General features: G+C 37.3%; 1 protein-coding gene across 2 annotated transcripts in view; it reads left to right on the forward strand.

Annotated features, from left to right (window-relative positions):
* Pdzrn4 (PDZ domain containing ring finger 4) overlaps nt 1-16,002 on the forward strand; it is a 179,172-nt gene that overhangs the window by 152,432 nt on the left and 10,738 nt on the right. The window contains exons 4-8 of one of the 2 annotated variants that reach the window (XM_045153729.1): nt 731-829; nt 3,325-3,387; nt 11,357-11,473; nt 11,919-12,014; nt 15,694-15,810. In XM_045153729.1, the coding sequence (XP_045009664.1) occupies nt 731-829; nt 3,325-3,387; nt 11,357-11,473; nt 11,919-12,014; nt 15,694-15,810 (492 nt within the window). The remainder of the gene's footprint in view (nt 1-730; nt 830-3,324; nt 3,388-11,356; nt 11,474-11,918; nt 12,015-15,693; nt 15,811-16,002) is intronic. The other variant, XM_004662173.3, reaches the window with a different exon arrangement.

A 16,002-nucleotide genomic window follows, 5' to 3' on the forward strand; every position in this document is an offset into this window, starting at 1 on the left:
ATTTCATTTATATAAAAATGAAATGCACTGAAATTTATTATTATTTTTCTGAACATAAATCAGGAAATAAATGCAATATACATTACTAAGGCCTGACATTTCAAGCCCCTTAGCCATGTGTTTCAGTAAATGTGTTTTCTTGTTCATTTACTGTTGCATTTTTGAATCATTGCCTCTGCCCATGAGGCTATTGATGTCTTTTCCTCCAGCCTGGATGAACCCACTTCTTTTCAAGGGTGACAGCTTTCATAGAATATTAGAAAATCTTGACCTGACCTATATAACATTTGCTTATTACCATATTATATCCAAGTCCAAGGAAGAACTGATGAAAGCAGCCACTATAGTATTGTTTTTTTCAAACTTATTTTTTATTAAAACACAAAGAAAATGTAGTAATTCAACATTTAAATAGAAATTTGGTTACATACCTTACTATTGCAAATAATTCATAGATTCTAGCTTAATGATTTATACATTTTTTATTTATACATTATTGTGTGATTTTGCATATTTGCACTTTGAAAAAATGAAAATTCACACATTAGATTGACTACACAGATACACGGTAAAAGTAAATTTTAATGATTTGAATAATTAAAGTTAATTGTAAATGTTAAGCATTAATTATTAAAAATTCCCAGGGTGGCCCAAATACATCTGTAAAGTTCTTACTCTGCAATTGGATCTCTCTGAGATAAATGTCCTTATGTATGTATCATTCTCTCAGGAAGTCGAGTTGTGTCGTGTTAGCAGTCAAGAGAAGCTGGGCTTGACAGTCTGCTACAGAACAGATGATGAAGAAGACATGAGCATTTATGTCAGTGAGGTGAGAAATGCTGTGGCGGGGAGATCAGGGGAGGGGGAAGGGGAGAGATAACGTAAAAGGACTCACAATAAAAAAAAAAAGTCCTCCTTTCTGAAGCTTGAATATAAAGAATTGGCCATGTTCCAAAACTTGTCACTTCCAATTAGGAAAGTAAATTATGCTGCCCAAGTAATGTAATTATTAATCAGCTTGTTTAGGATAGAGGCTTTCACCACAGAATCCAAGCCAGGGAACGTGCAAAAGTGGTAACATTGTCTAAACTTGAATGAATTCCCATAAGAGTGCTAAGCTTTGATCCCCAGACATTTGTCTTTCCATTCCATTGCATCTTTTATACTCTGCCAGCAATAGCACTGGCTAATTATTTTAAACTAACAGTCATAATAATCGCAGCTTTTACTCTGTTGATGGGGTGGATAAATTTGAATATCCAAGGAGAATTTCTGCCCATTTGTTTTATTTAATGCAAGTTATATTTAAGAATTAAAGAATTAATTTTCAACACCATTTTAATGCTAGCTTGGGAGGCTCTCAAACAAAACTTACTATAATACATGTTTTAAAACGTTTTATTGACAACCCTCATATATATACATAATCATAATCCCTGCCTACCACTTTCTTTGTCCTCCGTCCCATATTCCCACTCCACTGAACTTCTTTCCAGCTAGTCCCTCTTCTATTTTAACGTCATCTTTCTTTGTCCTCTTATTATGTAGATCTTATGTAAAGTAGCATCAGCCACTGTGAGATCATAAATGTAACAACCACTTTGTGTCTGGAAGACAGCATTCCAAAGCACTTCTCTCTACACTTTGGCTCTTACATCTTTTTCATCATCCACAGTAATCTTTAAACCTTGGAGGGTGTGACAGAGATGTCTCTCAGTGCTTAATACTCCACTGTTGCTTTTTTTAAAATCACTTTAATGAGTATTGATAGTCACCATCATCTAAAAAGAGAACTTTCCCTAAGAAAAAGTGAGAGTGCATTTAATATATGGGCATAAGCATTAATATGTACAGTTCAATTTGATGGGCGAAATATATACAGTTAGCCAAGAAAATAGTAGTAGCTTCTTTCCAGAACGTAGAACCTAGTACCTAGCAGGAATTCCCTTCCATGGATGAGGCCTCCAGTCCAATCAGAGAGCAGCTTTTTTCCTCCATAACAGTAATGCTACCATTGCACCAGTTGGCACATTATGCCTGGCGGGCCAGCTGTGTAGCTTGCAAGATCCACTGATGCTTAAGCCTGGTCATGACTTTTCTCACCCATCAGGCTGCAAGTTTTTTCCATTGACATGAAAGAAAACTCTCTAGAGAATATTTCCTTTATCTCCTTCTTTCAAATGTACAACTGTTATCATCCCACTGATTAAAGACAGAAGAATAAAGAAACACCTACTTCATCACCTCTGTTATATGTACAAAGTTAGAAAGAAGAAAATTTAATGTTAGTTTGGTTATAAATCTGAAGATACAGTTTTAGGTTATGAGTGGATATAATTAATTATCACCTCTCACTTCCTTCTGGCAAGTTCTAGTATTTAATTATATCAGATTTGAAACTTCATTTTTGTTTTACTGATGATAACAAAACCACAGGTATTGACCATATGTTCTTAGAAAGAAGGCTGTCCTTCTACGTCTTACATATAATTGCAGTGTCTTTAGTGCTTAATTTATCACTTACAACTCAATTATTAAAAGATGCCCCTAATAATAAAGTATTGTGTAATATCTGAGGAGAATATATTGACCTTATGCTACATTTGAAATACCTATCTTGGAAAACAAGCTTTTGATGAAGCAAGCCTAAATAATCAGCTTACAATATAAGAGCCTAATAGATGGTTTTACCTTCATTCATATTTGGTCTATAGGGTTTTAAACATCTATTTATTCTAAAATAATTCACAATTGATATAATTTACCATGCATATAAAATAATACTATTTCTTGAGAAAGAGAGATTATAAATCTCTTTCTCAAGTAATATGTCTATGAGACAGAAATTCTGTTAATAGGTATGGATGGGACAGTATAGCTATCAAATCTAAAACAGTGAGGGTAGGAGTTAAAGGTCACTATGATAGAAAGCAAATGTCCTGAGTCCAGAGAACCCAGTGTCAACATCATCACTGTCATATGAAGACCGTCATTGACGATTAGGGTTCAAAAGAGTGAAGGAATATTAAAAAAAAAAAAAGAAAGAAAGGAAGGGAAAAAGGGAGAGAGTGAAAAAAGAGAATGAAGAGGAAAGGGAGTAAAAGGGCCTTCAAATCAAGTTCTGCTATAGTCTAATTTTATTATTAACTGTAAAATGATTCATTTACATGTTTAGAAATAGTGATTTTTGACAGAGAAAGATGGCATGTACAGTTATACATTCTAAAACTATAATAAATTGAATAAGTATATTGTAAAATTCATTTGAAGTTCTTGGGAGGATATTGTATATGCCACTGAAGATGTATGTTTTCTTCATTCCAGGTAGACCCAAATAGTATTGCTGCCAAAGATGGCCGAATTAGAGAAGGGGATCGTATCTTACAAGTATGTGGTGTGGTTATTTCCTTAAGTTTCCTATGGTCTCTAACAGTATTTATTTTATTGTTTCCTGTAAAATGTAAGAAAAAATGTCTTAGTTTTGGGAAAGAAACATTTTTATAATATATCATTTAAGACATTTTTATATTAAAGATGGTCCCATTTCTTAAATATGAGCTAATAATTAATGATATGCAATTTCTGGAATGAGATTAACTTCAACTGACTTCTCTACCATTGCCCTCCCTCATTTCTAGCCTATTTTCTCATCTTAGAAAACCAGACCTGGTGGCATACACCTCTAATCCCAGCACTTGAGAGGCAGAGCTAGGAGGATCACTATAAGTTTAAGGCCAGCCTGGGACTACAAAGTATATTCCAGGTGAGCCTGGACTAGAGTGAGACCCTGCCTGAAAAAGAAAACAGTAGTAGGTAATATGTTATAACTGTGATTATTTGGAAAAGGTCATTTGAGATTCTTCATGCATTGTGCTTAGCAAAGTGGTGGTGAATGCTCAGTCACCACAACTGGCTATTACTTCTAGCAAGCATAAATTGCTATATTTTCCAGAACAAATTACTGAAATTAAATCCAAAGTCTCCCTCATTATACAAAAGTCTAGAAGTCTGAAAATGTTTCAAGTCATGAGTTGTCAAAGCCAGGTGGAGGAATTGTGATTCCTTCCCCATAAAGAAATATCAAAATGTTTTCGGTTAAATGAGAAAACCAAGGTAGTGAACCTATCATAGGGAGTTACAGGGCTGAAAGGAGAGTTCTAAGGCCTAATGAGAAGCAATAAAGCCAGAGGCTCAACTCTAAACCTGCCATGCCCTCTCTATGCCTTCCTAGTCTTCCCATATGCTGGAGGGATATGGCTCAGTGGTTAAATGAGCTTCCTGCCCAAACATGAGGGACTGAAACCACCTGAGTTCAAATCTCCAGAATCCAAGTAATCAACTAGGCATGGCCATATGCATCTGTAACCCCAATCCCACTCACCCACAGCAAGGTCTAGAATCACTAAGAGATTCTGTCACAAGGAAAAACAGATGGAGGAGTGATGAATGGGAGCACCTGTTCTCTAGATCATGCAGGCAAACCCACAAGGCACTGCATCAGCACATACACATGCACATACCACACACACACACACGCACACACACCACATTTTGGAAATCACATTTTTAGTATCTTTCACCTACGTACACATATATACCTAAGTCAACAAGTACAACAAAGGTGTTCAGGATATATAAATAAAACCTCTAAAATAGCTTTACCTAATTTAAAAGTTAGGGTACCATTTTATGATATCATTCAGATAATTATTCTAAAATATTGAAAATGATTCATTTTTGTAATCAAAATGAAACATTAGTTGTATGGGTTTTTGTTAACACCTTCCTTCAATTAAATATACAAAACTAATATACACTGTTGGTTCTCAGAGTCATGTTATGCTCAGCAATCACCATGTAGTACCAAAATTGAGTAAAATGTTTGATGTTTGAAAGATATGGGAGATTTTATGTGCTGGCAATATCTGATCCCATTTGGCCGTAGTCTTTAATGAATATACTGTTAGTCTTCTTCCTATTCTCTTTGTTAACAAGCTCTTCCTCTTCACATACACACCTCCTATCATTGTATCATCTGCCATTTTTAGCTAACCACTCTCCCACAGACAAATAAATAGTTAAAATTTCACCTATTAGTTCTTTGGGTAGCTGGATAAAATATCTATCTATCTGTCTATCACCTATCTGTATCCATATAGGATACTGTATATTTTTGTATATATGTGTGTGTGGTGTATACATGCATGTATGTGTGTGGGTGCATGTGTATGTGAGCCATTTCCCCAGCTCCTGATACTGTGTATTTTGCAGCTTCTCAATTCTCAGCTATATTGTATACATATGAGATTTTGAACACAGGATAGATAATAAAGCATTCCTTAATGGAACTGATTAATTGAAAAAATAACAGTAGGATTGGTAAAGTGCCATTTTCTGTTGGATTGCTTTATATTCTGTGACAAGTATTGAACACTTAATGAATAAATACATGTCACATTAGAAAGCCTAGAACTCAATTCTGTTGGAAATCATAGGAATCTTAGGGGCAATGGGGAAATTATATTAAATAAAACTGGGACAAAATTTTACTCACTGACAAATTGCTCCCATATGTCTGGTGAGGGGATTGTGAGATACCCTGAAATGAACCATTAATGATACCTTTCCCAGGGAGATGAGCAAGAAATAGATTTACCTCTTATCCTTGAGGTTTCCTGGCTGGTTTTTATTTAAATGAATCTCTCTAGAGTAATTGTGATTCTAATTTTCTATTTATGTTGACCTAAGGCAAAGGGCATTTGTGGTCCTATCCTCATTAGGGAGCTAAAATTTCTCCATGTAGTGCATCATGGGCTTGTTAGAAAACTCCCCAACAGCACACTCATTCTACATACACACACATACTCACATTAATACTTAGTAAACATGGAGTAGGAGTTATTACCAAAAGAGAAAACATGAGCCAACTTCGCTTGGATATTTTAGGGCTCATCTGTTCTCTGCAAGTTAATGGTGGGTCCTTGCTATGCCACTGCCAAGAATTTATATTTATTTTGTCCTCAGGAATCAATTTACATAAGTCCACTCACAAAATTACAAAGCTGGAATAAAAAAAGGCATTTCTGAACCAGATTGCAATTTTCTTTTTTTTTTTTTTTAGTTTGGCAAGATTGCATTTGCCACAAAAGTAACCAGCTTCCAAAAGGATAAAACATGATATTCCTAACGTCTCCTTGGGATGGTGAACACACTTATTTTGAAGCTAATAGTTACATATGATTATTTAGAGATAACAAGATACATTTCCAAGATTTCCTTCATTTAAAACAAAAATCTGAATTGAGGAGATGATCCCTCAGTATTTGCTACACAAACATGAATATCTGAGTTTGGATCCTCAGCACTCACATTGAAGCTACGCAAGTGCCAGTAATCCCATAGGTGAGGGTGGACACAGGGGAATCCCTGGGGCTTGCTTGCTAGTTAGTCTAACTGATATGCTGCATGTTTAAGGAGTGCCTCCAAAATAAGTTGGAGCTAGGTATGGTAGCACATGTCTTTAATCCTAGCATGTGAGAGGTAGAGGTAGGAGGAACACCATGAGTTTGAGGCCAGCTTGGGACTACATAAAGAGTGAGTTCCAGGTCAGCATGGCTACAGTGAGATCCTACTCAGAAAAACAAAATAAATAAATAAATGAAAATGGGAAACAATGAAGACAAATGACACTGACCAGTGACCTCCATATACACATGCACACATGTGAACCCACCCATACAAGTATGCTATGGTAGTTTGAATAGATGGCCCCTATTATATTCAGTGTTTTATTAGCTTGTAGTTTGCATCTGCAACCATTGGCTGGAGATGGTGTCACAGGGTGGATCATAGGTTCCAGCCCTAAGGTGTGGTAGTGGGTTTGAAATTTCATTCTAGAGACATGCAAAGTGCCAGGAGTTCCTGAAGTGTGCTGTGTAGTTTTTGGCTTTTGGGCTTGTAGGGACTCTCTCTCTCTCTCTCCTTGGACATGTGAAAGGCTGACCTGGAATTAATTCTGTAGTCTCAGGGTGGCCTCAAACTCATGGTGATCCTCTTTCCTCTGCAACTCAAATGCTGGCATTAAAAGCATGTACCACCAGGCCCACCTTCTTGTGAGGTATTTATGCTGAAATTCATGACTGCATTTCTTGCCTGCGCATCAGTTTGAGTATCAATCTAAAATCCCAACTGCAATGGGAAATACTGACCCAATGGCTAAGATGGCCCTAATTTTTAAAAAGAAAGCAGTAAGTTACATTTTAATGCCAAATTTCTGTGAAAATTCATTTCCTACCATATATGACCCTTAAGATGAAGTGTTTCTACAACACATGATCTGTACCCACTGATTGTGGTCAACTGGCAGAGCTCTTGAGTTTACAAAGACATGAGAGGAATGCCAAGTATAGGACTGAAAAGCAAACAGCCATTTATTTGCTGATGACCCTCTAAGAGTTTCAGTTACATAAATACCTTTCTAAGTATAATAGAATGCCTATGGACATAACTATTGTTTATAAATTTTAGTAAATTTACTTTATTTAGCAGGAAAGAGTTGTTTTTTCTCAGGATTGCAGTATCAATGTGATAGCATCAACAATAACAGGTACCAATATTATATAACCAGGCATGGTTCAAGCCCTTTCCAGTAACCCCGTGAGAAAAGCACTATTAACATCTGTGTCTTTGGTTAACTTTTAATTGATACTCTTCATACACATATATCATGTATTTTTGTCATAATTCCCTCTATGACTCATCTTGGCCCTGCTTATCCACCTTCCTCTTTCCAACTAATTCTTCTACATTGATGTCTTTTTTTATTTTTTGCCTTCTTCCATTACCTATTTTGGAATGTTGATGGAACCAATACTGTACAGGTCTTTTATAGGTAATGAGAGTTACTGTGAGGTCACTCACATGGCCACACAAGTGTGGTATATCAAGACATAAATGTAACAGCCATTTCATGTCTGGAACAGTGTTCCAAAGCTCTTCTCTCCATCCTTTGGCTCATACATTCCTTGTGTCCCCTCTTCTACAGTGTTCTCTGGAAGAAGTGAGAGAGATGTCTCGTCTAGCACAGAGCACTCATCAGTCACCTATACTAAGCACTTTGATGATCTGTGCATCTCCCTAGTTATCAATTCCAACTCAAAAGGAAGTTTCACTGATCAAAGATGAGACACTTGTCAATGGTATTGATGGGTGTAAACATATGTATTTGGAAAGCAATTTGATGGGAATAGCATATCAGTTTAGTCACACAACAGTAGTAACTTTTCTCCTGGAGTCTATGACTTCCCAGCCACAGGTTTTTGATTAAGTTTTCAGTACCAGGCATGAGTTTTCATCCATGGAGTAGGCCTCATATCCAATCAAAGAGCAGTTGGTTATTGTCATAATAGACATGTCACTGTTGCACCAGTGGGAATATCTTGCCTGGCTATTTGGTTGTGTAGGTATCAGAATCCACTGCTGGGCAAGGATGTTAATGACTTCTCTCTCCTAGTAACCTGCACAGAGCTTTCTAGCAGTATGACAGCTAGACAGCAGGGTAGAGGCCTACAGCTCAATTCTAGCTTAATTTCTCATTGCCCTGCAACTAAAGCATATGATATCTTCAGCAATGATTTTACCATCTAATTCTGGTGCAACTAAGAGCATTTGGCAATAGCCAATATTATTTTGAAGGCCTCTCTGAACAGCAACTTACTGAGTGGTATCCCACTCCTTACACAGGTATTTTTCCTATATAAACCTATGGCTTCTGGGAGCAGCACTCCCTCCCCCATGCAGAGTACTCCTGCTCAGAACTGTTTTAAAAATAAATTATATTTTTTAAGTAGCTAATACATAAGTAGGTTTCTATATGGCTATTTCATACATCATTAGTTTTAATTAACTCTCCCCAGCCCAGTCATGCACGTGTGTGTTTGTGTGTGTATAAGTGTGGTACTCAGGTACCACAGTGTTTATGTAGAGGTCAGACAACCATGGGTGTTGGTCCTCGCTTCTTCCTTTGATGCTGTTACATAAGCTTCTATGAATTCTCCTGTCTATGCTTCCTATCTCACTATAGGTGTGCTAGCCTTATACACTACATCTGTGTTTATATGGATCTTTAGGATCTGAACTCAGGTTCTCATGCCTGCACAACAAGTACTTTACCCACTGAACTCTCTCACTAGTCCCAGTATCTGCATGTTAAGCTAGCACACATGACAATGGCATTAATGTACGTAAGGATGGATTAATGGATCAATGGCAAGTGATACTTCGATGAAAATTGGGTGTATGCATTTTTAGTGAAAGCCAGAGAATAGTAATAAGTATTAAATTTGAAACAGAAATGATGATGATAAGCTATGTGAGGTCACACAACTCATTAGAGTCAAATATGGAAGGGGACACTATGAGATGTCTCACACTGAATGATGGGTTGTAGAGAAGCAGTTGAGAACTGCTATAAAATGGACAAATGACATAGCAAAAGTCATAGTCATTACTTTTACCACACATAATGGGGGGAATAGAACAATCCCCCACAACCAAAATTGATCTTTACTTGAGAAGAAAGGGGTCTTAGAGTCAGTATATACCTTTTGTCACAAGCATTTATGAACACCCACAGTGTATCTTGCCACTTATTGACTTTTCTGAAATCAAGACTCTTGTTTCAAATTTTGACAAATTCTATTCGTGAGTTGTTTTTAAAAATGCACATGTATCCTGGAGAATTGTTTGGAGGCCCTGGCACACCCATTCTCTCTCCCTCTCTCTTTCTCTCTCTCTCTCTCTCTCTCTCTCTGTCACTCTAAAATAAAATAAAATAAAATGCACATGTAACTTGTAAACACTGACTTTCTTATCTACATGTACAAATGAGAAATGAAGGCAATGTTTGTTTTGATCAGAGTAAGAAAAATACTTAAGGAGTGCATAATTTTTTTGTTTTTTTTTTGTACAAAGTTAGATTATTGGGCTTTTTTCTTTTTAAAAAATATTCTATTTATTTGTTAGCAAGGAAAGAAAGAGAGAATGGGCACACCAGGGCCTCCGACCACTACAAATGAACTACAGATGCATGCCCCACTTTGTGCATCTGGCAATATATGGGTACTAGGGAATCAAACCCAGGCCATCAGGCTTTGTAAGCAAGTGCCTTTAACAAGTGAGCCATCTCCCCAGACCTGGGGGTTTTATTTTATTAATTCTATCAGTCTTTGTATATCAGTTCAGTCTTAGAGATCCATGGAAAATCCTGGCAGTTTATTCCATGCTTTCACATAGGAACCTTTGTGAAAACATTAAGTCATTTAAAAATAAGATGGTTAGCACAGCCACCTTTTCTATCCATTTAACTTTTGCTCACTTGGGCTTAATGTATTCTATATTTGAAATTCCCAAATATTTTGATTATATGTTAAATATAAAAAATCTTATTGTCTCTGGAAATTTGGGAAAACAATTTTTAAATAGCGAAAGACAAATATGTTCATTAAGAAGTGAATACATTTGAACATTAAAACAAAATATGTTTTAAAATACAAATTTTTAAAACTTTTGGAACTCAGATAAAAAGGAAAAAAGTATGTATTTCAGAAGCCATAGGGATATTTTCTCTGCCACCAAAAATTGACTAAAGGTTTCTTTCTCTCATTTTTACAGTCAGTTTTTCCATATGTTAACATTTAAAAAATAATCTTTAAGTATATGTAAGCTATTACATTATTTCTATTGCGTGAGGAATTGAGATCGCAAGCACTGAAGCATTGGTGGGTGCGCATGTTCCTGATGGGCAGTTCTGACTTTTGATTAGACCCGCTGAGAATGTTGTTTGGGCAACTGAGTCAGACCCTCACGCAAATGTGAAGGGATTAAATGCAATCGCAATCAGCAGGACCTGGGAGCACTGGCTGAGAGAGATGGTACCGCTCTCTAATTGGTTCGCTGCGAGATGCAGGATGACAGATTTCAGTTGTGGGATTGCGGTCCGCTTCGCCCGGCACTATTATCTCAGAGTGACACTTCCATTACTCTGAGCGCAGAAAGATGAACGTCACCTGTCAGGCGCTGGTTAATTGTGTTGCTAGATGTATGTTACCAGGGCGCAGGTTGGACATTTATGAACATAACTGCTTCCCCTGATGTCCGCCATCCTTCAGGGATCGATATGGCTCTTACAGTAAGAGCATAATTGAGTGAAGACCCTTTCCACGGAGGGGCTGAAGATGAGCCCATTGTGCGAGCTTCATTGTCCATACATTTACCACAAATGAGCTGATATTTGCCATTTATTGTGTGCAGCATGGTGGAAATGGAAACTAATGTGCCACTTTCATTTGTTCTCCAGATAAATGGGGAAGATGTCCAGAACCGAGAAGCAGCGCTGGCCCTGCTCTCGAGCGGCGAAGAATGTAAGAGAATCGTGCTGCTTGTCGCCAGGCCCGAGATGCAGGTCCGAACAAAGGTCAAAGTCTTAAGCCTGCACTTTATATTCCCTGAGTTCATTAATGAGTTGATAGTCAGTATCATCAAATAACTTTCACACATATCTGTAAAACCATGTGTACAAAATGCAGCCAAGATGAGCCCTAATGTCCTAGTCTTACCCAGAAATGTCTATGGTAAGGACTGCCTTACCCTGCTCCACCAAAACAGATAAACATCCAGTTTGGGGCGAGGGGGGGGGATTTAAAACACACAGAATTGTATTTAAATGAATTAATAGATGGAAAGTAGTTGACTTCATATGATTTTTAATTCTCATCTAAAAATACATATATTCTCTAGTGAGGTGAATGTGTAAACATCATCTTAAATGGCTTTGAAATTAATTTATCTAGTGAAGTATCTTGTTTAGCAAGAATCTATTCCAAATATAGGACATGGGTTTTTTTTATTTCCACTTTTAGTGTTACAATAACATTTATCTGGCTTCAAATCTGTTGCTTCTGAAGAAATGTATTTCATACCTTGACAGAGGAAGATGTCATGAAAGTAAAGAAGAGGTAATTGTGGCAGAAAAGTATCACTGGCATTTCTTTTTACATCCTTTTCTGTCCCACCACATGCACAAGACAGTACACTGTCACCATGCTAGCCATGTGTCAGGAGTTTTAAGTGAAGTTACTTGTGTCACCATTTGTCTCCTAGATTATTTATCTGATATTTTTCAAACTCAATAACTACATACTCTCTATAAATTACACTGAGTAAGTGTATTTCAGTGTCATACTGAATCTTAACTGGAATATAGTGGTTATAAAAATCCCCCTTTCCACATATATTTCCTTTATGCCCTTGACCATTCTAAATGGTTCTCATAAAACCTGCCATAGCCTGGGGCATAGGGAAGCTACACACCTGAGGTCTTAGGAGTGGGGAAACAGATGCTCACATCAGGCTGTCCTGCCTGGGTGAGAGTAAAGTTTTAAAATACATATGAAAGTGGAGCTAATGCCTGGAAGTTTCTCAAGCCAGTTATCTCACTGACCCCATTAAAAAAAAAAAAAAAAAAAAACAGAATTAAAAAGTGAAAAACATATATCAGTGAAGTCCATGGTAAGTTGAAATCAACTAAATATTGTCCCTGCTGTAGAAAATATACATTATAAATAGCTTCCTACCCTTTCCATATAACTTTAAAGAACCTTATTAATTTAAAATTCAGTATTTCTATAATGTACATAATGGGTGGTAGAGAGAAAATAAATTAATGACATAAGAATACAGTCTGCTGGCTTTTGATAGAAAACATATGCTTGACAAAACAGAAGCATATTTGTTTTTTTCCTCTCTGGCTTTTCCTCCTGAACTCCATGTTGGAGGGTGAATTATCAAATGAGACATTATTTCCACCACTGATACACGTCTCTGCTACCACAGGATACCATGGTACCTGCTGGAATCAGGATCTGCATTTGCCCCTCGACCCTGAAAATGTCCCATGCTACTAGAAGGGAGGCAATTGCCTTAGAAAATTGGATTTCCAAAAAAAATTCTAATAATAATAAGCAAACCAAATGCATTTAACACCATACATTAAAAATGCAATTTAAAGAGTATGTGCTATACTTGAAAAAAAAATCCTGTTTATACATCAACTATCCTTTTCTATCAAATCCAATATACCTCACTGCATTTTCTGAATGTGTATTTTATATGGGGAGATTGTATAAGCTTCTTTGTACTTTTCCTAGTATGTTTTAAAAATGTTTCAAATAGTTTCTAGATTCTTGGAAATGATCTATGTGCTTGCTGGGGGCAATATTGTGGATCTGTGCAATATTTTTAAATAACTCATTTCCTTCATCGCCTGTCACCTTTCTTTCATTTCCTGCCCATTTTCTTCCTCAGACCATTAAAGATATTGCTTTTTTGTCCTTTTCCCCTGAGGAGATAGGGATAGAGAGGGCTGTGGTAGGAACTCATAGCTACTACTTTTGAGACAGTACACTTTGTTCCTTTCTCTGTGATGTCATGTGTGACCCACTCTGGTGTAGACAGAGGCCCTGTGTTGCAAAGAGGATCCTTCCTTCTCTGCAGCTCAGCACTTTGCTGCTATGCTAGAGTCAGACTACAATATAGAAATGCTGAGGTAGGAAAAGAAAAGCAATGGGAGAGGAGAGGAACAAGGAGAATCTCCCCTTTCTCAGGGGGATATATGAGCCCAGATCGAAGAAAGCCCAGCCAGACATGTGTGACTACCGATGGCACCACAGGACTATGTGGTATCACCACCAAGAAGATCATAGAGAATCACTGACCTCTGCATTGTTTTTCTTACCTTCCCCACCACTTCATTTAAACCTCAGAGTGTTCCATCCTTACTCTGTCATCTTAAGGAAGTATCTTGTTTTGATATGATGAAAGGAAAGATTCCTTGCTATAGTTTTAAGAAACAAGCCTGGGCTGGAGAGATGGCTTAGCGGTTAAGCGCTTGCCTGTGAAGCCTAAGGACCCCGGTTCGAGGCTCGGTTCCCCAGGTCCCACATTAGCCAGATGCACAAGGGGGCGCACGCGTCTGGAGTTCATTTGCAGAGGCTGGAAGCCCTGGCGCGCCCATTCTCTCTCTCTCCCCCTCTATCTGTCTTTCTGTGTCTGTCGCTCTCAAATAAATAAATAAATAAAATTAAAAAAAAAAAAAAGAAACAAGCCATCTTAGCTTGGGGGTGCCTAGCATTTGCAGCTTCATGACATGGAAAAGAGATTAAAGAAGATAAAATTTGGGCAATTACAAGTTAGAATGAATTTACATTTTAAGTTAGCATCAAAGTGATAGCTCATCTGCATATGAAATCAACAGAATGGAATCAGGCCACATGTAAGATAGATGAAAACCAATTAATGTGCTTACACATTTGGTTGCAATTGGGTCTGCAGTGATGTAAGTTCTACATGAACTCTAATAGGCAGCAGAAGACAGTGATTTGCCTGCCTAGTAAAGAGTAGGGCACACATATGCATATGCCTCTTCTACTACAGTTTAATATCCTTCTTTCACATTTGTGTTTTGAAGATTTAGAAGTTCACATATCATTAACAATATCTCAAGCTATTATTCATTTTTGCTCAGTAGTGAGTTGCTGTTACTTTGTGGCACAGAGTAAAGCAAAATTTTGATCAAGACCCCATTTATTTAATAAGTGTAGACAACTAATTTATATAATGTAGCTCCAGTTTGGTTATCTGTGTTAAATTATTTTCATTTACTGTAAACAGCAATCTTATTAACAGGGTAATCACCAGATTTTTACTTACTTTGTATGGAGAAGCCAACAGGATTTTGTTCAACTTAATTTGTATAATATTCCCATAAGAATATTTGAATCCAACACCCACAAATAAAACCCTGGGCTCTTGTCCCTTTCATTTATAACAAGGCCTCAAAAATAAATCAAAGTGGACGAAGTAGGACCTGGCCTTCATACTTCTGCAGCAAGCAGTCTACCTACTGAGCCATCTCCGCATCCCTGATACTGTGGACCAAGAAGTCCCAACTTCTCAGTTGTACTGTATTAAGTGCTTCGCCTACGTGAAGGCCTGGGTCTAGTCCCCAGTACTTCAATGGGCACGGCTTAGCAGAGTTCTTTTTCTCCCTTAACAATTATTTACAATTTTCCTTTTTTATATAACAGCAAAAATAACTTTTCTGTCAGTTTTTTTTGTGTGTCTGTGTGTGTGTGTGAGAAAGTATCCATTTTGCTAACATGGGAGCCATGCACCTTAAACAAAACTACAAGATGAGGTTAACATCAGTTGGTGGGAGATACTTTGTATGTCCCATTGGAGTAGTTGTTGAGAAAAAATCCAAATGGCCTCATAGTCCTATTAGTACCATTGCAGATCTTTTAACCCAGAACCATGGGAATAATAAGCATGGTCGCTGTGGATTTTGCAGGCTGCTTTCATACATCTTGAAAGAAGCAGTGTTCTGTGCTGTGAGGTTTACTCAGTCATAAGAGAAAATCTGTAGCTTTGCTTCAGGAATGAATAAAAGGACTAAGGATCCAATTTTTTAGCACTTATTTTTTTCTTCCTGAGAGGTAAACTATATATAGGAGTCTCATGTTCTGAAGAGAATCATTATGATAAAAGGAACTAGTCAGGCATCGCCATTTAAGTTTACCCTATTTTAGCATGAGTTCTCAGTAACACAATATAATGTACTAATGTATTATTTTGCAGCTGGATGAAGGCTGGCTGGAAGATGAAAGGAATGAATTCTTAGAGGAGTTAAACTTGGAGCTGCTGGAGGAGCCACATAATGAGGCCACGCAGTACACTGGCAATGAGCTGGAGCAGGTAGGCCAGTAGCCGGACTGGCGCATATGAAATGTTGCTGCTAGCTCTCCCTTTCACAGAGAAGAAAACACAATCAACGGGTTTGATCAAACAACTCTGTAATGGTAATCTTTTAGAGCAAACGATCATCTCAAATGAAGCAGAGGGAATTTTTTTTTCTATGAAGAAATTCCCAGTTTGGGGATCTTGGAC

The sequence above is a fragment of the Jaculus jaculus genome, chromosome 6 (genome assembly GCF_020740685.1).
Source record: "Jaculus jaculus isolate mJacJac1 chromosome 6, mJacJac1.mat.Y.cur, whole genome shotgun sequence".
NCBI classification, from domain to species: Eukaryota; Metazoa; Chordata; class Mammalia; order Rodentia; family Dipodidae; genus Jaculus; species Jaculus jaculus.